Source organism: Scyliorhinus canicula, chromosome 11 (assembly GCF_902713615.1).
Source record: "Scyliorhinus canicula chromosome 11, sScyCan1.1, whole genome shotgun sequence".
NCBI lineage: Eukaryota > Metazoa > Chordata > Chondrichthyes > Carcharhiniformes > Scyliorhinidae > Scyliorhinus > Scyliorhinus canicula.
The window spans coordinates 162,804,282-162,831,810 of NC_052156.1; the positions used below are offsets into that span (position 1 = coordinate 162,804,282).

The window sequence follows — 27,529 nt, forward strand, 5'->3', positions numbered from 1 at the left end:
CATCTGCTCCACATCTACTTTATCCACACCTTTTCGCATCTTGTATACCTCAATTTGATCTCCTCTCATTCTTCTAAACTCGAGAAAGTACAGGCCTAAACTATTCAATCTCTCTTCATACAATAAACCCCTCATCTCTAGAATAAACCTAGTGAACATCCTCTGAACTGCCTCCAATGCCACCACATCTTTCCTCAAATAAGGGGAACCCAAACTGTGCGCAATACTCCAGATGCAGCCTCACCAACACCTTGTACAGTTGCAGCAACACTTTCTTACCTTTATACTCTATTCCTTTAGCTATAAATGCCAGCATTCCATTCTCTTTTTTTATTATCTTCTATACCTGCACGCTAGTTTTCTACAACTCATGAACAAGGACACCCAGATCCCTCTGCATCGGAGCACCCCGGAGTCTCTCCTCATTTAGATAATAAGTTGCCTTCCCATCTTTCCGACCAAAATGCATGACCTCACACTTATCCATGTTAAACTCCATCTGCCACATTTTGGCCCACTCTCTGAACCGATCTGTATCCATTTGCGAGGTTCTTATTTCCTCATTGCAACTTACTGCCCCACCTATTTTTGTGTCGTCTGCAAATTGGCAATAGAACCTTCTATCCCTGTATCCAAGTCGTTAATATAGATTGTAAATAGCTGGGGAGTGAAGGATTGAACCCTGTGACACCCCACAAGTTACATCTTGCCATCCAGAGAAAGACCCATTTATCCCTATTCTCTGTCTCCTGTCCATTAGCCAGTCTTCAATCCAGATAGACATGGTTGAACCAGGACACCCAGCTCCCTCTGAGTCTCAGAGTTCTGCTATCCCTCACCATTTAGATAATCTGTTTTACTTTTATTCTTTCTGCTAAAATGGACAATTCCCATTTTTCTCACAGTATACTCCATTTGCCAGTTCTTTGCCCGCTCATTTTATCCATCTCTCTCATTTTGTAGCCTCCTTATGTCCTCTTCACAACTTACTTTCCGATGCATACTCGTGTCATCAGCAATTTTGACAATCATCCCTTCAAGCCCTTCATCCAAGTAATTTACATCAATTGTAAACAGTTGAGATCCTAGAACCGTTGCCTGTGGCACACCGCTCGGTACATCTTGCCAACCCGATAAAGACCCAGGATTCTCTGCTTCCTCCGCTTGCCAATAGGATTTCCCATTGAAGCCACCCCACGCCGTCAGGAAACCCGATGGCCGTGGTGTGCCGTGGAGGGAACAGAGAATTCCAATGGCCGGAGAATTCCAACCATGATTTCCCTTTCACAAAACCATGTTGACTCTGCCCGATTACCTTGAATTTATCCAAGCATCCTGCTATTATAACTCTTTTAATAATAACTTCTTACATTTTCTCTATGATGTAAATTAAGCTACTGGCCTGCAGTTTTCTTCTTTCTGTCTGCCTCCATTTTTGAATAAAGGAGTTACATTTGCTATCTTCCAATCTAATGGGACCGTCCCTGAATGTAGGGAGTTTTGGAAAATTAAAACCAGTTATCTTGCTAGCCACTTATTTTAAGACCCTAGGATGAAGTCCATCAGGACCCGGGGATTTGTCAGCCCTCAACTCCAATAATTTACTCAGTACCACTTCCCTGGTGATTTTCATTTTCCTGAGTTCCTCCCTCCCTCCTTCCATTTCCTAATTTAGAGCTGTTTCTGGGTTGTTACTTGTATCCTCTATAGTGAATACTGGTGCAAAATATCTGTTCAATTCACCTTGCCATTGCCTTGTTTTCCATTATCAATTCTCCAGCCTACAGGACCAGTGACCATTTCCTTGGCAAAGAGGCCCAAGATTACGTGAGAAAACTGGTCTGGGCAACTGGAGAGTTCCGCGCTACTTTTCTGTCTGAGCCTGCCACTTTGCAAATCCTGGTAAAGTTCTTCCCACAGAGAGGGGGTTTGTGCTCTCCTGCCTGCTCCGGGATCGGAAATTTTTGCCCGAGGTCAGTGGAACGTTTCATGCTCTGTGAAAGTGTCCGTCCCCGTGGCAATTCCCGCAGTAGGTGGGAACGGGAGATTTGCCCCCATAGACTCGTACCCACTCCTCTCTCCCTCAAACTGAATTGAAAATTCAGTCGTATTATGGTCACTGCTACCTAGGGGGTCACCTTCACTACAGAATTATGCATTACACATTGTTGCACAATTCAAGGTCTAGTATAGTCAGACTTTGACAAAGGGTCATCAGACTCGAAACGTTAGCTCTTTTCTCTCCCTACAGATGCTGCCAGACCTGCTGAGATTTTCCAGCATTTTTCTCTTTCATTTCAGATTCCAGCATCTGCAGTAATTTGCTTTTATCTAGTATAGTCTGTTCTCTGGTAAATAACCCTGAGTTGGCTGACTTCCTGTATCATGGTGTCATGGTCAGTAGCCTCTACTCTCACCCACGCAAGCTGAAAAAAAACCTCAAGCCAGCTGGACAATTGAAAGGGCCGAGTCTACGACACTCCTGTCCTCTGGGTCCCATTACCGGCCTCACTTGCACTCACAGCCTCCTGTCCCTGACCACTGACCAAATCAGAAGACCCTATCCGCGGGGTGGGACCACCTCCTGGAATAATGTGTCTGGGTAACGTTCCTCCTCCCAGCTGTACCTGGGAGTAACTCTGAGCTGAAGTTTCTGCAGCCGTAGATACTTACTGCAGAGGTGTTTGGCTTGGATCACACTGGTATCCAGAAGCTCCTACATCCTCCAATCACAGCACATCACCTGCCCTACCATCTCCAATAAGCGCAAATTAACTAATTTATAATTGATAGAACCTACACCTCCCAATTGGATTTGGTGCTGCCAGTAGGCTTTACACTACTGACAAAGTAATAGAGTGTTTACAATACTGATAAACTAACAGTTTCTAATAATGCCAGTTACTGATTTTGGTCGGTGGACCCATAATCGGAATGTGTCTTTAAGCAAAGGACTTCACGTTGAAGCGGCCAGCTTGTCAGGACACTGTGTTCCCAGGTTTGTTTCTGGAGAGGAGAGGTCAGACTTCTTGGTACTGAGTGGATCTTAGGAACCAGGTTTGGAGGGAGACGGATCAACTGGTTGACTGGCAAACGGTGGGTTGGCCAGGGACCTTGGAAGTCAGTCTCTCTCTCTCTGAAAGAACTGCTCTATTGTCCTGAAAGCAGTGAGTGCCCGGCACATCCTTTTTGTGGACTTGGAATGATGCTGAGTCTGCAGAGAAGATAGACAACCTTGATAGAGAAAACCATCTCAAGCCTAGAAGGAAGAAGTATCAAAATGAAAGCCTGAACTTCAGAAAGACCTTGACTGGAAGTCACCCCTGTGCATCAAAGATCCTTATTCTTTTATATATTTTCTTTCTCTCTCCACCACCCTTTCTCAACCATGTTGTTTGTCTGTGTGTGTGTGTGTGTGTGTGTATATAGAGAGTGGGGGTTGTTAGGAAGGAGGCTTGGGAAAGAGGTAGTAGATAGTTACATTTTCTGTTTGTTTAATTATAATACTGTACATAATAAAAGGTTACTTGTGTTAAAGTTACAAACCGGATGACTGTAGTTTATTTGGGCTCAGCCAAGGACTTCGAGTATTTAAAATCAAATCTTATTTCACCTGTGTTGCGACTCGGGATCAAGTGGGCCTGGAATTGACCATGCAGTAGTCCAGGCTGTCAGGACAATGTAGGTGAGCCAGCTGCTTATAGAATTTAAGATGAGCACTAACATCCTAACTCAAAAAGGATGCATTCAGTGCTTGTAAAACATTTACTGCCCTCTGTACAGCCTGAACCATACGATTCGTAACCTTCAAATTACTTGCAATGGGCGCATCCAAATCCTTTTCAATGGTTGAATTTGCAAAATGCTAGCCATAGATATGATCACTGTGAATCAGGAGCATTGTGGCCAAAATGGAAAACTGAACACTTTGCCACAATAAAGGTAAGTTGCCACTCCTTGGATCACTGCTCAATAGAAGAGAGCTCACTCTGGAGAAGTGCGTTTGAGAGCCCTGGATTATTTTTCTTAGCTTCCAAATAAATCCGCCATAAAGTCGCCACTCACTTTTTGAATTTTTAATACTTGTTATCTGATAGGCCAGTGGAAATAGAGTCAGCAGCCACTCTCAAATTAGATAAATGCTTGAAAAAGAAAAGATTGCAGAGATATGGGGAAAGAACGGGGAGTGGAGTTAACTGGTTGTGTCTTTGAAAGGGCTGGCACAGACTTGGTGGGCTGAATGGCCCCTTTCTGTGCTCTAATATGCTATGATTCTCCGAACAGAGTATTTTTGGAGATATTGTTCTCAGAATTTCAGGCAATATTTTAAATACGGACTTACAAGTGATGTACGCAAGGTTCGAATAATCTCTTTCAAATATTCTCAAGATGTCAACTGATATTTGATTAGTTGGTTGATAACAGCTTGCGTTGTTGACTGGGAGAGATACACAAGACTAGAAGACACAGACAGGCATTGACATAAAATGACAACCATTTTCTACATGGGCAGGCAAAGAAATCCGCCTATAGATTATCAAAGGCCCAACAATTAAATAACATAACAATGGAACTGAAATGCATTAAAATAGTGTAACGCAGGAAACACCAATTTTGAATTAAACTATATGAAGGCAACACAATTGTCTGCATGATTCGTATAAGCCCCTAAAAGAATGTGAAAGAATGTGGTTTTTCACACAGGAAACAGAACCAGTCACTGCTGACTCCCAGTACCCTCAACGTGTTTCTCGAAAAGAAACTGGCAGTTAGCATCGCAGGCAAGTGACATACAAATTGCTTCTTTAAACATAATTCAGCTTAAAAATAACAGTCACCGCATTACCTTGTCTTTCAAATCATACTGAGCCCGATGGAATAATGGCCAGGCAAACCCAAAGGAAAAGGGGAAATTGGGCTGTTGGAATGCAGGCCTTTGTTGAAACGTAATCCCAGGTTATTTGTAGGTCAGAGAAAGGAGGAAAACTGACTTGGGTCAAATAAATGTAAATTGACTACAAACTAAGTACCAATGGACATAAAAGGGGATTTTCACAGTAACTCCATTGCAGTATTAATGTAAGCCTACTTGTGACACCAATAAAGATTATTGTTATTAACATTCTAAGAATCTATGCAGATTAAAATACATTAACCTCTTACATTTTAAACATTGGCAGCCCAGTGCTTGTGTTAAAATATCTGAAGACCGTTATTGTTCCACAAAGATGTATTCCAAATTCCTTAAAACAATTAACTTCTTCACCGACAGCAACTATTTGCAATGATATGGTGACCTGTAACTAAAATGTCCCAGGAGTGTAATCAAACCAGATTCGATATCGAAGCTTACAAAGTGAGGCAAGGACAGATGATCGATCGAAAGCTTGGTCAACGAGGTGGATTTTAGGGAGGAAATTCCAGAGCTTAGGCCCTTTATTTTACAACCGGAAATTGGGCTGTAATATCTGTAAACATATTGAGGAGATGTGCGCAGTGAAGCTGCATCACCTCCTAACCTAGAGAATGTCTATGTGGCTGGAGACCCAGTAAACAGTCACAGGTACAAGAGGTAATCAAATTAGCTGGGGATTCAGAGGTCACTTTAAACCTCTGGAAGCTTTTGGTTGGTAGTTGTCTTTTACATTAATGATTGTTCAGGGTTCGAAGATATTTATATTTTCAGAAAACCCTCTGTTGACCACAGCAACATGAAATTGGCGAGTACATGTAGACTGCCTACAGATTGCTAATAGATTTCATTACAAAGCAGTGCTATGGAGCCACCTCCCAAATGGCTTTACCATTGCAGGCTTCTATGATATGTGGTTTCTCTCCATACTTTTAACTTGTTGAAAGTGGCCAATACTGCTTTCGTGACACCTTGGCAGTGAATAGCAAATTAGGCGGGAGGGTGAATTGTGATGAGGATGCAGCAAGATCTGGACAGGTTGGGTGAGTGGGCAAATCAATGGCCGATGCAGTATAATTTGGATAAGTGTGAGGTTCTTCATTTTGGAAGCAAAAGCAGGAAGGCAGATTACTACCTGAATGGTTGTAAATTGGGAGAGGGGAGTGTGCAGCGGGACCTGGGTGTCCTTGTGCACCAGTCGCTGAAGGTAAGCATGCAGGTGCAGCAGGCGGTAAAGAAGGCTAATGGTATGTTGGCCTTCATTGCGAGAGGTTTCGAGTATAGAAGCAGGGATGTGTTGCTGCAATTGTACAGGGCCTTGGTGAGGCCACACTTGGAGTATTGTGTGCAGTTTTGGTCTCCTCTGAGGAAGGATGTTCTTGCTCTCGAGGGAGCGCAGCAAAGGTTTACCAAACTGATTCCAGGGATGGCAGGACTGTCATATGAGGAGAGATTGACTAGGTTGGGATTGTTCTCGCTGGACTTCCGAAGAATGAGGGGGGATCTCATAGAAACTTACAAAAATCATAAGGACGAGACAGAGTAGATGCAGGGAAGATGTTACCAATGATGGGTATGTCCAGAACCAGGGGTCACAGTCTGAGGATTCAGGGTAAACCATTTCGGACAGAGATAAGGAGACAATTCATCACACTAAGAGTGGTGAGCCTGTGGAAGTCATTACCACAGGAAGTAGTTGGTGCGAAAACTTTGAATATATTCAAGAGGTGGCTGAATATAGCACTTGGGGAGAATGGGAACAAAGACTATGGGGAGAAAGCAGGATTAGGCTATTAAATTGGATGATCAGTCATGATCGTGATGAATGGCAGAGCAGGCTCGAAGGGCCAAAAGGCCTCCTCCTGCCCCTGTCTTCTATGTATCTATGTATCTATGTATCTATGAATCATACTCTGCACCCTTCTACACTTCAAACAGAGGATAAGTGGGATGACATGTTGAGAAACAAATTCTTCTCAATGATTACAAAAATTAAGACATCAATAATTTCTATGCCTTGAACAAAGAGTTTGAGTAGAATCATGACCACCTCGAGATTTTGTTGCTATTGACGCCTGACACAGGTGGAAATCTCACTTTCTTCAGGCCTTGCATATCCATCACATCTTTCAATCAACATCTCAGACAGTTTCTGTATCCTCTACAGATCAAAATGCTCTTCTGCAGTTGGTTTTAGTTACTTTGTGGTTCAATATAAGGGCGGCACGGTAGCACAGTGGTCAGCACTGTTGCTTTACAGCACCAGAGTCCCGGGTTCGATTCCCGGCTTGGGTCACTGTCTGTGTGGAGTCTGCACGTTCTCCCCGTGTCTGCATGGGTTTCCTCCGGGTGCTCCAGTTTCCAGCTACAAGTCCTGGAAAGACGTGCTATTAGGTAATTTGGACATTCTGAATTCTCTCTCAGTGCTGTGAAGCAATAGTGCTAACCACTGTGCTGCTACTGAATCTGTCGAATTCTACAGAGAGCTGTAGAGGCTGGGTCATTAAATATGTTCAAGGCTGAGATAGTCAAGATTTCTCATCAGTAAGGAAATAAAAGGTTATGGGGACAAGGCAGGAAAATGGAATTGAGTATTATCATATCATATCATGATCGCATTGAATGGTGGAGCAAACTCAATGGGCCAAATGGCCTGCCTCTGCTCCGTAATGGGCAGCATGGTAGCACAGTGGTCAGTGCTGTTGCTTCACAGCACTAGGGACCCTGTGCAGAAGGAGGCCATTCGGCCCATCGAGTCAGCACCGGCCCTTGGAAAGAGCACCTCACTTAAGCCCACACTTCCAACCTATCCCCATAACCCAGTAGCCCTACCTACCCTTTTTTGGACACTAAGGGCAATTTAGCATGGCCAATCCACCTAACCTGCACATTTTTGGACTATGGGAGGAAACCGGAGATAAATTGGACATTCTGAATTCTCCCTCTGTGTACCTGAACAGGCGCCGGAATGTGGCGACGAGGGGATTTTCACAGTAACTTCATTGCAGTGTTACTGTAAGCCTATTTGTGACACTAATAAAGATTATTATTATGCCTTATGGTTTTATTGTCTTTTGTTTGAGGTCTGCTTGCTATCTTTTGTAAGCGTATTTGACAGTGAAGCTAAGATAGTAAAATTCATCAGTAGAAAGCATTCAAGAATTGACTATTCATATCCCTCATATTGTCCAATTGTTTACATAGAGTTCTGTTCGAGATGGATAAAAGATGATGGATCAAACTGCCAAAATGTTTATGATGGGGCTAGAATCGGAATGGACAGAAGACGAAGGTAATGATAAATTATAATTGTGCTGCTTCACTACTCAGGGAGGGAGTTCAATCAATTGGACTATATAGTGATCAATGCATTAATTTGGAGGGGAGAATTTAATGTTTATTGAGGTGTGTCTGTGTTCGGAATGTTGCATTTTGTTTGCATCGCGGTGACAAATTTACAGTACGAGTTACTTTTAAGATAAGCTTCTTTTAATATTACCCGAACTGTTTTCCAATTGTCTGTACTCCAAACCCTCTTGTTAAATATGTGAGAAGCTGCTGTTTTGAATTTCTGTTTTTTATTTAATGTGGTTGGTAATTAGTGCTTTTAAAGGCCTGTTAAAGCTAAAGGGACAGAGGGAATTCACCGGAGAACATTGGTACGCTAATATGAGTGCTTGAGTAATACTGAGCAATTCCAGCCTTTTTGAAGGGAGGCTTCCAAACAATTATATTAGGCTCATGGCTCCATCCAATCCCCACAGAGCGCAGATTTGTTACTGAGTGACAGGTTGAGAATTGATATTGAAAGGACTATTTTACAAGTTTACTCTTTTCAATGTGGAGCCTTGCCAATGGAAAATGCTTCTCGGGAATTTAAGCATGCACCACCCATGATAGATAAAAACACGCCCAAACTCCTAATGGTAAGACCACACTTGGAATACTGTGTTTAGTTCTGGGGCTGGATTCTCCCCTACCCGGCGTGACGGAGGGTCCCGGCGTAGGGGAGTAGCGCCAACCACTCAGGGGTCGGGCCTCCCCAAAGGTGGGGAATTCTCCGCACCTTTGGGGGCCAGCCCCGCAGCGGAGCGGTTTGCACCAGAAGACAGGCGCAAAAAACCGGCGCCCCCGGCAGCGGGGCTGGCCGAAAGGCTTTCGCCGGTCGGCGCATGCGCCGGCGGTGATGTCAGCGGCCAGCTGCCACTGTCGTCACCACCGGCGCATGCGCGATGTGGGTTTCTCTTCCGCTTCCACCATGGCGGAGGCCGTGGCGGCCGCGGAAGAGAAATAGTGCACCCAGGGCACTGGCCCGGAGTCTGAGCGGGGGGCCCCGATCACGGGCCTGGCCACCTTGGGGGCACCCCCCGGGGTCTGATTGCCCCCCGCCCCCCCCCCCCCAGGACCCCCGGGGGCCCACTCGCGTCGCTGATCCTGCCGTTCCAGAGGTGGTTCAAACCTCGGCGGCGGGAGAGGCCTCCCAGCGGCGGGACTTCGGCCCATCCGGGCTGGAGAATCACCGCAGGGGCCTCTCCGATCGGAGTGGCGAGATTCCGCTGCCGCCACTTCCCGGGTGGCGGAGAATCTCTGCCACGGCGGGGGCGGGATTTTAGGCGGCCCCAGGCGATTCCCCAACCCTGCTGGGTGTCGGAGAATTTCGCCCCTGGTCACCCTATTATAGGAAGGATATCGTTAAATTCGAAAGAGTGCAGAAGAGATTTACGAGGATGCTACCAGGACTTGATGTTCTGAGTTATAAGGAGAGGCTGGAAATCATTTCCCTAGAGCGGAGGAGGCTTAGGGGTGATCTTACAGAGGTCTATAAAATAATGAGGAGCATAGATGAGGTAGATGGTCGACATCTTTTCCCAAAGGTAGAGGAGTCTAGAACTAGAGGGCACAGGTTTAAGGTGAGAGGAGAGAGAGATACAAACGAGACAAGAGGGGAGATTGCTTACACAGAGGGTGGTGAGCATCTGGAACGAGCTGCCAGAGGCAGTGGTAGATTCGGGTACATTTTGTTCTTTAAAAATCAGTTAGATAGTTACATGGGCAGGGTGGGTATAGAGGGATATGGACCAAATGCAGGCAAGTGGGACTAGCTTAGTGATAGAAACTGGGCAGCATGGACAAGCTGGGCCGAAGGACCTGTTTCCATGCTGTAAACATCTGTGACTCTATGATGTGTGTTCCTGCCATGGGAAGGCCTGCACCATGAACTCAAAATCGAGAGGTTCTCTCTCAAATTCCTTGTCTGATTATTAATGCTGAACAAGATTGGCTGAATCATGACTGTTAGACAAGTAGAGTCAGACAGAAAAACTTTGTAATCAGTTAATGAGAAGTGAAGGCAGCTCAAACTGAATGGGTCTGTTGGACCACATGACATTTTCCTGTTTCAAAACCTTTATCTTCGGTTTATCAGTCCCACCAAAGCCTAATCTTTACCTTATAGTCAAGCTTCCTGTGTCTCTGTCACAGCGTCACTGTCCCTTCCACCTTCCCTGCTTATTCAAAAGGCTCTATCCCAAGTATTTGAGATGGGGTCAATGACAGATCACCGCAGCTGAGAGGAGTCACGCATCTCCATCTGCTTCATTGGTTCCAGTTTCCTTGAACATAAAATTAAGTGGTTTGTTATCTTTACATTGAAGCTTCTATGTAAAAACATGGAGCATCAGTGCTCGTGGTTCTGTTTGCAAAATTGCTTATATTTACCACCAACGTGCCTCGCCCCTAACCCCACGAGATGATATTATCACACTTTCATTTCAAACAGGCATGTTAATTCAGCTTCTTCAGCCCACCAGGACATGACTAACGCTGATAGAGAGATAGAGTAAGACAGAAAAGCTTTTTATTCACTTAACGAGCAGTTAAATCAGTCAAAACTCCATGGGCTTGTTGGGCCAGCCAATTAGTGCTCTTTATATTCTTTGATTTTCACCATGAAGATATACAATTTTTTTCTAAGCTTAAAACCATTTGAAATGTAAAGCGCAATTTTCCAAGCAGGGCATATGGGTGGCGAGGTGAAGAGATAATCATACATTTGGTTCATGGCAATGATTAGGTCACAGTGTATGATGTGAAGTTCGGGCACCCCATTACCAAACAAACATAGAGATTCATCAGGGTGATGCGCTTGATGTAAATGGATAAGTAACGTGCCTATTTCAGCTGGAGCAGGGAAGGTTGATTGGAAATTGAATTGATTCTTTTTTTTAAATTATGAAGACAAAGGACACATTCTAACGGGAGAAGTTCTAACTGCCGCATCGAGCGCGACTTCCTGGGTGCTTCCTGACGGAAGACCCGGCGAGACTACGGCCCGTATCCAACCACACTTAGAGCTGGAAATGATCCCCCTCGAGCTTCACGGCAGAACTGGCTGCCCCCTCCCCCCCCCCGCCCCCCCAGCTGATATTCCTGGACTGTGTCCAGCTGCTCCCCGCTAACAAGGGGGAGCTGCTCATAAACACTCCCTCTGAACGCAGTCCAGTCAACACACCGCGTCAACCTGCCCCACCTTTCAGAGATGCCGACCTGGCCAGGTTGCTGTGTCCAGGCATCGGAAAGGCATTTTGGGCAGTCCGATGCACCGCTCAATGACAGCACGCGTGGCAGGATGGGCCTCGTTACACTGGGTCTCTGCCTTGGTCTCCGCCCTCCGCACTAGCCTCACCAGCCAGGACCTCAGCAGGTACCCCCTATCTGCCCAGAGCCAACCCATCATCCTTGGAGTGGCCCTTGAAGGCACTGGGTCTCTCAGATTATCCCAGGATGTAGCTCTCATGCGCGTTCCCTGGGAAGCACGCACACACGTGTATGATCCTGAGGTGGTGATCGCACATGAGTTGAACATTCAGGGAGTGAATGTAACCCTAACCCCTTCCTGTTAATTAAAGGAACTCCCTGATGCCCTGGTGTGCGCAGGGCGACATGTTTGCCATCAATTACCCCTGGACCTGGGGAATCCTGGTGATGGCAGTGAATCCTGCAGCACGGCAACATGTTGTGCTTGGTTCAACTCAAAGTTGATATAGTCTGCTCCCTGAGCATACAGAGCACCTGTGACCTCAACGATGCACTTGTGGGCGGTACTTTGTAATATGCCGTACAGGTTCCCGCTCGAGCTCTGGAACGAACCGGCGTGATAAAAGTTTAGGGCTGCGAAGTGGGTATCCTCCTCCTCCACGGGGTGTCAAGTCCGCGAGGACATGTTGCAGGCACCACACCATCTCCTTGCTGAGACAGAGCGTTCTGCGGCACATGCTGTCCGTCATCTCTAATGACCAGTGACGCCTGTACATCTGAGACCGTCGCTGGCTTCCCCTTCTGGATCCCTCCCTGGTCTGATGGATTGGCGGGTCTGCAGGGTGTGCGTGGCCCCCTGTTCATGGCATTCCACCTGGAGCCTATATTGTCACTGCTGCCACCTTCTCCACCTTCTGGCTGCCTGGGCTGCCACCAGCATTGTGAGCGCTACCACTACGGGGTCAACAACACCATCCCTATTGTTATATCTATGAGGAATTGGCGAAGGGGACAGACCGACAATCACTAATGGCTTCCACCTGGGAACCCTAAATTCCCCAAGCCTCCCATGCTTAGGTTTCGTCCTTCTTTCAGAGCGCCATCCACCGAACAGGTTGTGCCCTAGGCACTCAACCCCGGCCACATCAGGAGCCCCTAGACCCCAGACCCCTGCCAGGAAGATTAGACAGACCAAGCTCAGGAACCCTCCCTTGATCCACACTCTCACTCACTGGTTACAGGGAAATCCCAAGTGCCTAAACCTGGCTCTAGCGTGTTTGATTTTTGGTTGTTGACACCCCCAGGGTTCAGACAAAGTGTCCAGGCCTCCCAGTTTGGTTGGAATGCTACGCAATAAAACTCGTCTGAGACATGGCATGTGTACCCACAAGAATGCAATTGAGAATGTTTTGCTTATTAACAGCACCTTTATACAAAAAGGTGAACAAAGAATAAACAACAAAGAAAAGTACAGCACAGGAACAGGCCCTTCGGCCCTCCAAGCCTGCACCGACCATGCTGCCCGTCTACACTAAAATCTTCTCCACTTCCAGGGTCCGTATCCCTCTATTCCCATCCTATTCATGTATTTGTCAAGATGCTCCTTAAATGTCACTATTGTCCCTGCTTCCACCACCTCCTCCGGCAGAGAGTTCCAGGCACCCACTACCCTCTGTGTAAAAAACTTGCCTCTTATATCTCCTCTAAACATTGCCCCTCGCACCTTAAACCTATGCCCCCTAGTAATTAACCCTTCTACCATGGGAAAAAGCCTCTGACTATCCACTCGGTCTATGCCCCTCATAATTTTGTAGAACTCTGTCAGGTTGCCCCTCAACCTCCAGCGAGAACAAACTGAGTTTATTCAACGGCTCATCATAGGTAATGCCCTCCATACCAGGCAACATCCTGGTAAATCTCTTCTGCACCCTCTCTAAAGCCTCCACATCCTTCTGGTAGTGTGGCGGCCAGAATTGAACACGCTGCCGGAGGAGGTGGTGGAAGTGTGGCCTAACTAATGTTCTATACAGCTGCAACATGACTTGCCAATTTTTATACTCAATGCCCGGCCAATGAAGTCAAGCATGGCGTATGCCTTCTTGACTACCTTCTCCACCTGTGTTGCCCCTTTCAGTGATCTGTGGACCTGTACACTTAGATCTCTCTGACTGTCAATACCCTTGAGGGTTCTACCATTCACTGTATATTCCCTACCTGTATTAGACCTTCCAAAATGTATTACCTCACATTTGTCCGGATTAAACTCCATCTGCCATCTCTCCGCCCAAGTGTCCAAACAATCTAAATCCTGCTATATCGTCTGACAGTCCTCATCGCTATCCACAATTCCACCAACCTTTGTGTCGTCTGCAAATCAGACTACTTAACAGTCCAACTATTAACCAACAGGGAAAAGGAACCATGCCGTACACATAAGCATTTTTTCGCTACAGATTATCAGCACAAACACAAAGATACAGCAGTTAATTTAAACATTAAACAATTAACAGTACAGTAGAATCAACAGCAATCTACGAAGTATTTCTTCAAACCTTCATCAAGTTGCACGTGTCAAGCAACCCAGGTCTCTCTCTCCCTCCCACAGCTCACAGCAGTTAACTCTCAATAGTGGAAAGTCGCACAGAGGTGTGTAACTAACACCGGAAAGTCACACCAACATCAGAATAGAAAAAGAACTCCCCTTCCACTTCTCCAGCTCTGGCAGCAGCTTATCCTACATCCTCCCTTTCTTTACTCCAGGCCACAAAAGCAAAGGGGCAGCAGTAAACAAACACACATCCTCCAGGCATGAAATATTAAACGGTCAGTAGTACATTAAAGTCACCAACAATCTGCAAAAGCATTTCCTTTTTATATATATTTTTATTCAAGGCTTTTTACATTTATACATAGAAATATCAGGATACCAAAACATCAACATCAACATAACCTCCCCCGATACCAACCCCCCACCACACCCCGCCTTCCTAATTTCCCCCCTCCACTTATCGCTCTCCAGCCTCCCGACCCCATCCCCCAACCCCACTGACCCCTCAATCCAACTTGAAGAAATCAATGAACGGTTTCGACCTACGGGTGAACCCCTCCTCCTACCCCTGCAAAGTGAACGTGACCTTCCCCAACCGCAGAAATTCTGCCAGATTGCTCATCCACACCCTGTCTTCTACGGCTCCAAGTCCCACCCTCACAAGATCTGTCTCCAGGCTATCAGGGGGGCAAAGGTCAATACATCGGCCTATTTTCCCCCACCCCGGACTCCCAGATCTTCCGACGCACTGAATATCGGCACCTCCGGACTCAACTCCACACCCAGAATCTCAGATTCTGATAACCCAGGTCAGAACCCCCTCAGCACAAAACATGTGGACGTGGTTCATGGGCCCACCCCGCATAACGCCCCAACCTATCCTCCACCCCGGCAAAGAACCGGCTCATCCTCACAACCGTCACGTTGGCCCTATCCAGGGAGGCACGGTGGCGCAGTGGGTTAGCACTGCTGCCTCACAGCGCCAAGGTCCCAGGTTCGATCCCGGCTCTGGGTCACTGTCTGTGTGGAGTTTGCACAATCTCCCCGTGTTTGCGTGGGTTTCGCTCCCACAACCCAAAGCTGTGCAGGCTAGGTGGATTGGCCACGCTGAATTGCCCCTTAATTAGAAAAAATGAATTGGGTACTCTAAATTTAAAACAAAATGTTGGCCCTATCCACCTCCTTAAACCTCGCACATGTTCACCTTCCACAGGGCCTCTTTCCACGTCCTGGCCAGCACATCCCCTCCCTACCCCTCATCCCATTTGCCCTTAACCTCCTCCACCGGAGCACCCTCCCTCTCATTGTAGATAACCAACACCCTCCCCTCAATACCATCCTCCGACAACGACCTGTCCTGCAACACCAGAGGCGACAGCCCTGGGAAGGACAGAACTTCCCTCCTCACAAAATCCCTCACCTGCAGGTACCTCAACCCATTCCCTTTTGGCAACTCATACATCTCCTCCAACTCCTCCAGTCCAGCAAACTTACCCCCTATAAAGAAGTCCCTAAAGTACTCTATCCTCACCTGCCACAACCCTCAGAACCTTGCATCCAGCCAGCCAGCACAAACCTATGGTTGTCACACATCGGCGCCCACAACGACATGCCCTCCAACCCAAAATGCTGTCAACACTGGCTCCACACCCATGATGCCGAAACCACCAATGGGCTCACGGAGTAACTGACTGGCAACAATGGAAGGGGCGCCAACAACAGTGCGCTCAAACTCGTCCCTCTACACAACGTCACCACCATCCAGCCCCGCACCGATCCCTCCTCCACCGCCCATTTCCTCACCATTGCGATGTTCGACGCCCAATAATAATTCATCAAACGTGGAAATGCCAGCCCCCCCTCCGTTGCCCCCCCCCTCTCCAAGAACACCTCACCTGTGAGTTCTTCCCCGCCCACACAAATCCTGAAATTATCCTGTTTACCTTCCTGAAAAAGGACTTGGGAACAAAGATGGGAAATGCTGGAACATAACCAAGAACCTGGGCAGTACCACCATTGTAACCATCTGCACGTGCCCAGCCAGTGACAGCGGCAAGATATCCCACCCCTTGTTCTCCACCTTCATTCCCTCCAAGTTCAATTATGCAGCTGGGTCCAGTTCTGCACTACCTGGATTCCTATATACCAAAAACTCACCCCCACCACCCAGAATGGCAACTCCCCCAACCTTCCCCCATGCCCTCCAGCATTGATTGGGAACGTCTCGCTCTTGCTTGCAAAAACATTTCTTCAACACCTTCAACAAATTGTTCAGTCGAATCTGTCCTTCACTCTCTTCCCCTCCCGCAACTCCCAGTAGTAGATTTTCAACAATGAAAAGCGACACCAGAAAGTCACGCTGACTCAGAGCATGTCAGACCAGAGAAAAAGCAGTCCTACTCCAGCACTGGCAGCAGGTCATCTTACATCCTCCCTTTCCTTACTCCAGGTCACAGAAGCAAAAGAGGTGGTCGCAAACAGGCAAATAGCCTTCAGGAATTTGCAGCTACCAGCAGGAGCAACCAACAAACACAACCTGCAGCACTACTTGAGAGCTGTGAAGTGCTCACATAACTAACAAGGCCAATTGCTTATTCGCAATAGCCTTCAGCTGTGCAGCCAGAGGCTACTCACAGTCAAAGGGAGCTAAAGTGACCTTCAATGTACAAGCAAGAACAGGGCTGTGTCCACACAGTGTTTAGTGGGGCAGACAAGCAGCAGCTGTAGTTATGGGTATACACAATTTGAGGGTGGCCTGAAGCTGTGTCCTTCCCTGCCCCATCCCCCAGCCCAGGTGTGACCCCTGACCAAAGGCACCCCGCCCCCCCCCCCCCAAACCAGGCCCGTTCCTCCCCCCTGGAATCCCTCCATCCTGTCCCCCCATCCTTTCCTGCCCTGCCAGGCACTGGGGCAGCAGCCTTGGGCTGCATGCCTGAAAACGAAGATGGTTACTCACCTCCTCCACACCCTCAGCACCCATTGCACTAGGCTCCCATTTTTAAATAGGAGTGCTAAATGGCAGCATGTGACCTCTCGCTGGGGAGCCAGTTAGATCTCGGGAGGTTGTTAGATAGGGCGTCCATTTCATTAATAAGATGGAGATTGATGTTAATCGGTGACAATTGGTGTCACGTCCAGGTGGGATCCGGAACCCACCAAAGGGAACGGGCCAGTTCAACCGCACACCAATTGACGCCCGGCGCGAATCCCAATCTCAGCCTCTCCCGTGATCTAGCCATTACACAGAATCCTTGCCATTGATCATGCCCAAAATCCTTTTTTGATACATAGAACATAGCACATAGAAAAATACAGCACAGAACAGGCCCTTCGGCCCACGATGTTGTGCCGAACTTTTGTCCTAGATTAAGAACAAATTAATCTACCCCATCATTCTACCGTAATCCATGTACCTATTCAATAGCCGCTTGAAGATCCCTAATGTTTCCGACTCAACTACTTACACAGGCAGTGCATTCCAGGCCCTCAGTACTCTCTGCGTAAAGAACCTACCTCTGACATCCCCCCTATATCTTCCATGATTCACCTTCAATTTATGTCCCCTTGTAATGGTTTGTTCTACCCAGGGAAAAAGTCTCTGACTGTCTACTCTATCTATTCCCCTGATCATCTTCTAAACCTCTATCAAGTTGCCCCTCATCCTTCTCCGTTCTAATGAGAAAAGGCCGAGCACCCTCAACCTTTCCTCGTAAGACCTACTCTCCATTCCAGGCAACATCCTGGTAAATCTCCTTTGCACCTTTTCCAAAGTTTCCACATCCTTCCTAAAATGAGGCGACCAGAACTGCACACAGTACTCCAAATGTGGCCTGACCAAGGTTTTGTACAGCTGCATCATCACCTCACGGCTCTTAAATTCAATCCCTCTGCTAATGAACGCTAGCACACCACAGGCGTGCATCACAGCTCCATCCACTTGAGCGGCAACTTTCAAAGATCTATGAACATAGACCCCAAGATCTCTCTGCTCCTCTACATTGCCAAGAACCCTATCGTTAACCCTGTATTCCGCATTCATATTTGTCCTTCTAAAATGGACAACCTCACACTTGTCAGGGTTAAACTCCATCTGCCACTTCTCAGCCCAGCTCTGCATCCTATGTATGTCTCTTTGCAGCCGACGACAGCCCTCCATTTTTGCACAGATTGAGATAGATGTTCGAAGCAGATGAAAATTCAGAGAATAGCACAGCGAGATTAGATAAGGATTATAAAGAGAAAATGTTGGACATAATCAGCAGCTCTGTCAGTACCTGTGGAGAGAGAAAAAGAGATTGCGTCTGTAACTTTTCAACAGATTTGTAAAATATTGCAGTCAGGAACACGGGGTGAATTTTCCAGTCCTGAACACTGCGATGAGGGCGGGATGGAATCGTTGAGGGCGGGACAGAAAATCTGATGAACCCGTTAAAGTTCCACTGACCTGAGGCGGGGATTTCCGGTCTTGGGCCAGGCGCAGCCGGGAAATCCCCGCCCCAACGAGTACCATAGATTTGAAGTAAACACAGATCCTGGAGAAGTTGCGGATGAGGAAAGAACAAAAAGGATTGTCTGTGATAGGGTGGAAGGCAGCAGACATTCAATGAAAAAAGGAATGTTGGTGCAAGGTTTGACATCATGTAGAATGTCTAGTATATAAAGGGTTAATGTAATATCATAATTGACCACTAGATGGAGCTGGGAACAGACCTATAAAAAGGACTGACCCGGGCTTCTGAGACAGTGTTGGGGAGAGTGTCGGGGAGAGTGTAGAGGAGAGCAAAGTACAGTTTAAGACAGAGTGCATGAGACAAGTATTAGTATCGTGTAGATTGTAGTTTAATAGATTATTGCTTGTTATAAGAGTAAGTGGTCGAGCTGTATATTAAGTATTGTAATAAATGTTAGCTTTTTTATTGAACTCGGCTTGTGTGAACACTACAACATCCACTTTATGGGCCTCATGGTAGCATGGTGGTTAGCATCAGTGCTTCACAGCTCCAGGGTCCCAGGTTCGATTCCCGGCTGGGTCACTGTCTGTGTGGAGTCTGCACGTCCTCCCCGTGTGTGCGTGGGTTTCCTCCGGGTGCTCCGGTTTCCTCCCACAGTCCAAAGATGTGCGGGTTAGGTGGATTGGCCATGCTAAATTGCCCGTAGTGTAAGGTTAATGGGGGGATTGTTGGGTTACGGGTATACGGGTTACGTGGGTTGAAGTAGGGTGATCATTGCTCGGCACAACATCGAGGGCCGAAGGGCCTGTTCTGTGCTGTACTGTTCTATGTTCTATGAAACACAAAGAACACCACACAAGGCAAAAGGGACTGGTGATTGGACAAGTAATGAAAAGAAAGATGGATCGAGAAGTGCTTCAAGGAACAACAACAGAATCATTACGAGCAACTGCTGCCCCAAAAAACTGGCAGCATTTGTAGCTTGCTCTCCTCGGGGGAAAAAAAGTCCTGACGCCCTCTGATTGGCTGGTGGATCTTGGAGACAGGCACTTCATCTTCAATGCCCTAAGGACCCCAATGGCAGGCGGCTAATTGCCTGATTTGGATTTAACCCCACCCCAGGTTTCCCCGGGGATCGCAGGGTTGGGCGTTGCCACTGGCATCCCAGCCAATGGATGGGACAGCTGCTGCGGCCATTAAAGTCAGCCCTGTGACTCTATTTTCCTCTCCACGGATACTGACTGACCTGCTGAGTGTTTCCACCATCTTTTGTTCCAATTTCTGATTTTCAGCAACTGCGGGCCTGTATGTTTTGCATTAATTTAGGACAATTCTATGAAGGAGCTAACGCAGCCACAATAGGACAAATAGTCTGGTTCTGCGCTCTGAACCTCTATGGTTTCAGCAAGTGATATGGAGTGACTTTATGACTGCACACAATCTCTGATCATATCATTAAGAGTGACCTGAACTAATTTGTTCCATTTCAATGCAAATTGGGGTTAAGAAGTAATGAGTGTTGATCTTTTAATTTTGAATGTCATTGCTGATATTATCCCAAGAATAAAATACCCAAACTCTTGACACCCAAGTGACACAGAAAACCTCAACAAAAGACGTTAATTTTCCAAGATGGAAACATCATGTTTACATCTCTCTGAGACTCATACTAGCCTCTCGGAGGAGAACCCCTCTGGCTAAATGGCTGCCTGAACATAAGAAAAACAATTCGCAGTTGAGTGGAATATAAAAGAAACTCTTTATTTATTATATAAGTTTCCTGCTGCCCGACCATCTGTCTCTTCTGTTTGATTTCTTGAGTTTCCACTCCGCTGACCCCGCAGATCTAGACACAGCAATAAGAAAACCATTATTTGACATTCTTTAATTATATTAATTTAACATATGTTATGAATTATAATCCTTGTGATGGCAGTGAAGGTAGTTTAGTTGGCTACACATCAATTTGTCTTGTAAAAGCATTTTGTACTTCTCTTGTTGGGTTCAGCTGAAACCTAAAGGATTGATCCTAACTACAGCCACGTAACCATAAATGTAAAACAAGTGTTCTGTTGCCCATCATTTGGTCAACTCTTACCATTCTCAGTTGCCTTTGAGAAGGTGGTGGTGAGCTGCCTTCTTGATCTGCTGCAGTCCATGTGGTGTAGGTGCTGTTAGGGAGGGAGTTCCAGCATTTTGACCCCGCGACAGTGAAGGAACGGCCGGTATATTTCCAAGTCATGAATGGCGTGTGGCTTGGAGGGCAACCTCCAGGTGGCGGTGTTCCCAGGTAACTGCTGTCCTTGTGTCTCTAGGAGGTAGCGGCTGAATGTTTGAAAGGTGTTGTACAAAGAAGCCTCGGTGAATTGCTGCAGTGCATCTTCTAGGTGGTACACACTGCAGACATAGTGTCCCAATGGGGAAGGAGTGCATGTTTAAGGGGGCGGGTGAGGTGCCGGTCAAGTGGGCTGCTTTGAGGCAGCATGGTGGCCTAGTGGTTAGCACAACCGCCTCACGGCGCTGAGGTCCCAGGTTCGATCCCGGCTCTGGGTCACTGTCCGTGTGGGGTTTGCACATTCTCCCCGTGTCTGCGTGGGTTTCACCCCCACAACCCAAAAATGTGCAGAGTAGGTGGATTGGCCACGCTAAATTGCCCCTTAATTGGAAAAAAATAATTGGGTAATCTAAATTTATTAAAAAAAAGTGGGCTGCTTTGTCCTTGGTGACATCAAATTTCTTGAGTATTGTTGGAGCCGGACACATTCAGGCACGTAGAGTGTGTTTGAACATATTCCTGATGTGGAGATGCCGGTGTTGGACTGGAGTGAGCACAGTAAGAAATGAAAAATGAAATGAAAATGAAAATTGCTTATTGTCACGAGTAGGCTTCAATGAAGTTACTGTGAAAAGCCCCTAGTTGCCACATTCCGGCGCCTGTTCGGGGAGGCTGGGACGAGAATTGAACCATGCTGCTGGCCTGCATGGTCTGCTTTAAAAGCCAGCAATTTAGCCCAGTGTGCTAAACCAGCCCCTGGTTTACAACACCAGGTCTTACAACACCAGGTTAAAGTCCAACAGGTTTGTTTCAAACACTAGCTTTCAGAGCACTGCTCCTTCCTCAGGTGAATGAAGAGGTATGTTCCAGAAACATATATATAGACAAAGTCAAGGCTGCAAGACAATGCTTAGAATGCGAGCATTTGCAGGTAATTAAATCTTTACAGATCCGGAGAGAGGGATAATCCCTGGTTAAAGAGGTGTGAATTGTCTCAAATCAGGACAGTTGGTAGGACTTTGCCAGCCCAGGCCAGATGGTGGGGGTGAATGCAATGGGACATGAATCTAAGGTCCCAATTGAGGCCGTATTCATGTGTGCAGAACTTGGCTATAAGTTTCTGCTCGGCAATTCTGCATTATCGCGCGTCCTGAAGGCCGCCTTGAAGAACACTTACCCGGATATCAGCGGCTGAATGCCCTTGACTGCTGAAGTGTTCCCCAACTGGAAGGGAATATTCCTGTTTGGCAATTATCGCGCAATGTCTGTTAATCCGTTGTCGCAGCGTCTGCATGGTCTCGACAATGGACCACGCTTTGGGCCATACTTTCCTGCAGCGTATGAGGTAGACAACGTTGGCCGAGTCGCACGAGTATGTACCGCGTACCTGGTGGGCGGTGTTACCACGTGTAATGGTGGTATCCATGTCAATGATCTGGCACGTCTTGCAGAGATTGCCATGGCAGGGTTGTGTGGTGTCGTGGTCGCTGTTCTGAAGGCTGGGTAGTTTGCTGCAAACAATGGTTTGTTTGAGGTTGCGCGGTTCTTTGAAGGCAACTAGTGGGGGTGTGGGGATGACCTTGAGAAGATGTTCATCTTCATCGATGATGTGTTGAAGGCTGCAAAGAAGATATTCCTGACATGTGCCTTGAAGATGATGGACAGATTTTGGAGAGTTCGGAGGTGAGTTACACACCACGGAATTCTCAGCCTCTTACCCAAACCCTTTGCCACAGTATTTATGTGGCTGATCCCATTCCATTTCTGATGATTGGCAAATCCCATGATATTAAAGGATTTTGTTTTGGTAATGCCATTGAATGTCAAGGGGAGATAGTTAGATTCTCTCTTGATGGAGGTGGTCATTGGCTCTTGTGTGGCCTGAATGTTATTTTTCATGTATCAGCCCAAGCCTGAATGTTGTCCAGGTATTGCTACGTGTCCTTTCCAACAGAGGTCACGGGAAAGCAATCAAAAGCAAAAACTCCAGCTGACATGTTCATCGCTAGAGTTAAGGAGCGTTGCCAAACCAACTATATCGAACTGTTAAGATCAAGAACCTCAGTATGGAGGTTAAAAATAAAGGGCAGGAATTTTCCTAGGGTACAGGACCCCGATGTTAGGGGGAAATGGGGGTACCGAGCCCGCTCATGCCGACATGGGGGGAGACTCCTGCTCGGCCATGCTTGATGCAGAGTGGAGCCCCTCAAGTTATACGCCTCTGGCTTCAGGCTAGTGACCTGTTCCATGAAAAACAAGCAACAAAATGTTGCCTGCATGATATGTGTCTTGACGCGGGAAGAGAGAATGAGAAGAGAACTCCATACTGATGTGAAATCAGCTAAAGATGAAGTCAACAGAAAGTGATGAATCTTAGTAGACTTGATGTAGGACATGTCGAAGCAAACACAAGCAGCGATCGACAAAATCAATAAGATGATGCACGACATAGCCGAACAGTAGAAACAAAATCAGGGGAAACTCAGACCAGCCAAAATTGTGCTCTGGTCAGATTGGAACTATTGTGATCACTTCTAATCCCTGACACACAGAGGAAGGAGGCATTGAAGTTTAAGAACAGCAGAGGGCAGACATGGTCAAAGGTCTGGGTTATAGGAAAGATAGAGACACCTTGGAAGCGACGAGGCCGGTAAATCTCATCTGAAGCCTCGCGCGAAATATACCGGCCTCATCTTTCGTCACAAGATTTAACCGGATCTCGTGAGGCATCGCAATCAGGATCTCGCGCTCACTGGGTATGATCAAGATTTGCATATTCAAGTGAGTAGTTAGTCTCACTTGAGCATGTCTACGCCAGATGTACCCAGCCCCCGGGGTCGAATGGCCTTGCCTCGGAGATCCCAAGCGGGTACCGTTCAGCACTGGCTTCCTCAAACATGGAGCAAGCGTACAGATACTTGGTTCATTTACGTCTACGCCGGATTATCCCAGTGCCCGAAAACTAACGGCCATAACTGGGAGACCACGCCATGGCGCTGTTTAGCACTGGTCCAGGCAAAACAGCACCTGGGGGCCTCCCAAGCCATTGGAGACCGCCTGGGCGGTCAGGGACTGGGCCGAGTATCGCCTTGGCTCTCGCTCCAGTTCCCGGGCACTTTGGCAATGCCAGACTGGCAGTACCAAGCTGCCTGGATGGGACTGTCAAAGGGCAGAGCCTGAGGGGTCATGCCCATGAAAGGGCCACCTAAAGGTTGGGGGTTCTGAAAGGGGGGGGGCCAAAAGGATTGGGAGGCCTGAAAGGGGGCCCCTCAGCAATCCCCATAGGGGGGGGTGTCCTCATTTGGGGGAGTGTGGGGGAATGCATGTGTGTGGGCGGGGGAGGGGGGGGGGGGGGTGGCATTCCCCTTAGTTGGGGTTGCGAGATTGGGGAACCCTTTCAAAATGCAGCCCGATCTCTGAGGAACCGATCTCACCGTCATGTTCAGCTCCCCACTGCTGAAAACATTTCTCTGGGCGCAATCCAACGGCCCCGCTGCACTAGTAAAGCAGCTCACCGCCACACAGCATGGCCGATAAATGCCGGGAGATGCAGCTCCCGGGATCTAACAGGCTTGCAACGCCTCACACTTCTCATGAGATATTGCGATGTGAATCCCACCCTTTGTGGGCAGGTTCACTTTTTGGCAAATCTGCATATTAGAGCAAGGCAATCAGTCTGAATCTGTGCAGATTCAATGCCTTTACCTCAGAGACCTCAGGTGAGCAGCATTCAGTACTAGTCCCCACAAACGGGAACCAGATACAATGGCACTTGTGGGGGCATCTCAGGGGATCGGAGGCCCCCCCAAGTGCATGCCCTTTGGGCAGGGTGGTGCCCTGGCACTGCTGGTACCACCCGGGCTTCCTGACAGTGCCACCTGGTACCTTGGCATTGCCACCTGTGTGCCAACCTAGCACTGCTGAGGTGCCCAGGTGGCACTGCCAGCTGGCCTGAACACTGCCAGGTTGACACTGCCAAGGTGCTGGCTGACATTTTTTTGTGCGCACGTGATCGAGCCGGGGTTTCCCTGTGTGGGTGTTTGAGGCGGGGGAGGGGGAGTGCGGGGATCCCCCCATTGTGCATTAGGGCTGGGGGGGGGGGGTGATGGGGGATTGGTCGGGACCTTGGCAATCTCTCTCTACACTGGGGAGTTCCGGCGAGTGGGGTTCTCCACTGTACAAAACGGGGTTATGTGCGGCCTCAACCGCCCGTTCACTATTCAGGCCCTTTATACAATGCGAGTCACGTTGAATATCCATGTGTTTCTCGGCACTGCGAGCACCGGGAAACCCGTTCCCTTGTGGGAGAAACGTGCCCTAAGTGTGGGCTAGACCGGGGGAGCAATTCCCCAGGGCCCCAGAAAATGACGAAAGTGTGCACAAGTACCCTGGTGGATCTCACCGAAAAAGCCGACAGGAAACATTCAGGCAAACCCGCCCAAAATGACACTTAGAGGTTTTTCCGTTAAATCGCGTCCCAAGACTCGTGTCTGCATTGGTTTGACCCTCACAACCCAAAGATGTGCGGGTTGAGCAACACTAAATTGCCCCTTAATTGGAAAAAAAAAAATTTATGGGGGGGAAAAAAAACCGCATGCCAAGACTCGGAAGATTTTGAGCAGGAGTGGCTCAGTCCATAAAAACCTTCAATCCACCGCAGGTCTGTTCCTGCTTTGCCCCACCCCACCTCCATCGCCCCGCCGACTCCTGCTCCCGGGCCCAACCTTCTCAGCTGGCAAGGCGCTAGATAACGTTCTGCCTCTGCTGCGCCGCTCACTGTTGACGAGTCCCTGCTTGCTGGGGGCAGCGAGATGATTTTCCCCTCCCAAGGAATCTGGGCAAGCGGAAGACTCTTTCATCACGGAACCTCATTCTGTCGCTGGCTGAAAGTAATGCTGCCTGTTGCTATGGAGATGGTGAGATAGTCACCACACATAACAGAGGAGAAAGCACAGTTTACCACTCCAGAAGTGCACTGGGCTGACACTGACCCCTGAACATATTTCATTGCGTTTAAGCCGAATGTTGCAATTCACCTTTTGACAAATTATTACAAGGGGTTCAAATTAGATTTAAACCAATAGTCAGCAAAAGCACCCTGATTACTTTCTCTATTTTCGCTGCATAAGATGTGGTTTTATTGAAGTACAATCACACGGTGTTTCATTTATCTGTGCCTGAGCTGTAATGGTGTTTTCAGTTTTATCACCTCTCACCGACATTATTCAGAAATGCTTTTATTTTCGTCCAACAGCTCATCGAATCCAGAGCAGCAGTGACTCACACCTTGGTAGATATTAAACTGAATAAAAGAGGTACATCCACAACACAACCCCAGGGAAACCCTTGACCAAGGGACTTGTTCTAAATGATTAAGGACAAAGTTAGGAATGAAGTGAAAACATACATCCCATCCATTTCATTACCACAGGAAGTAGTTGATGCTAAAACTTTGAATATTTTCTTCTTTTTTAAAAAATAATTTTAATTCAAATTTTCACATTTTCCCAAAAAAGAAAACAATAACAGAAAATTTGAAGAACAAAAAAAAAATAGACCCCCCCCCGCCGTAAATACAAAAGAGAAACATTAAAACCTCCCCCCCCCCCCCCCCCCCCCCCCCCCCCCCCCCCCCCCCCCCCCCCCCGCCTCCGGGTTGCTGCTGCTGCTGACCTTTTGTTTTTACCGTTCTGCCAGGAGATCTAGGAATGGTTGCCATCTCCTGAAAAACCCCTGCACTGACCCCCTTAGGGCAAATTTCACCCTCTCCAATTTAATAAACCCCGCCATATCGTTGACCCAGGCCTCCATGCTTGGGGGAACTTTGAATATTTTCAAGAGTAGCTAGATACAGCATTTGGGGCAAATGGGATCAAAGGCTATGGGGAGAAAGCAGGATTAGGCTATTGAGTTGGATGATCAGCCATGATCGTGATGAATGGCGGAGCAGGCTCGAAGGGCCAAAAGGCCTCCTCTTGCTCCTCTCTTCTATGTATCTATGCATCCGTAATTAGCCACGATCCACGAGAGACATTAAGTATCTCTCTTTCTTCGCCACAGTTCTGCACGCCTCTGTCATTCCTCCCGCCATCCAGTTGTCCACCTATCCAGTCCTTCTCCGACTGGGCCTGTTCTTTCCTGAAGTTTCACCTTGCACACCCTCACCCTATCTTTTCCTGTGATCGTGTTTTCTCAATTTCCATTTCTTCCATTTCTAAGCTGGAAGCCCATAAGATGTTAGATTTCCGATTATCCGGCAAATTCATTGGCTTTCACTGAAAAGAGAGCATGTTGCCGAAGTTTTTCATCTTGCACTCAACAGGACAAATGCAAGAATACCAATCACAACAACGACAAAAGGGTGCTGATCTGTGGCAACTCATAATCGTACTAATCTTTTCAAATTTAATTCTAACACCAACATTATTACTAACCTTTTTCTTTTATCACCCAATGCTGGTTTCTACGTATTTAATTGTGTACCTTGTGTTGCCCTATTATGTATTTTCTTTTTCTTTTCTTTTCTTGTACTTAATGATCTGTTTGAGCTGCTCGCAGAAAAGTACTTTTCACTGTACCTTGGTATACATGGCAATAAACAAATCCAATCCAATCCAATTAGTTGGCAAGTCAACTCTGATTAGAACATAGAACATAGAACAGTACAGCACAGAACAGGCCCTTCGGCCCTCGATGTTGTGCCGAGCAATGATCACCCTACTTAAACCCACGTAACCCGTATACCCGTAACCCAACAATACCCCCATTAACCTTACACTACGGGCAATTTAGCATGGCCAATCCAA

At 47.4% G+C, this 27,529-nt stretch overlaps 1 protein-coding gene across 5 annotated transcripts in view; it reads left to right on the forward strand.

Annotated features, from left to right (window-relative positions):
- prkcq (protein kinase C, theta) overlaps positions 1-27,529 on the forward strand; it is a 233,340-nt gene that overhangs the window by 11,718 nt on the left and 194,093 nt on the right. For 3 of the 5 annotated variants that reach the window (XM_038811892.1, XM_038811895.1, XM_038811897.1), the window contains 2 exons: positions 4,705-4,781; positions 8,117-8,204. In XM_038811892.1, the coding sequence (XP_038667820.1) occupies positions 8,141-8,204 (64 nt within the window). In that variant the 5' untranslated portion in view covers positions 4,705-4,781; positions 8,117-8,140. The remainder of the gene's footprint in view (positions 1-4,704; positions 4,782-8,116; positions 8,205-27,529) is intronic. The other 2 variants (XM_038811893.1, XM_038811896.1) reach the window with 1 other exon arrangement.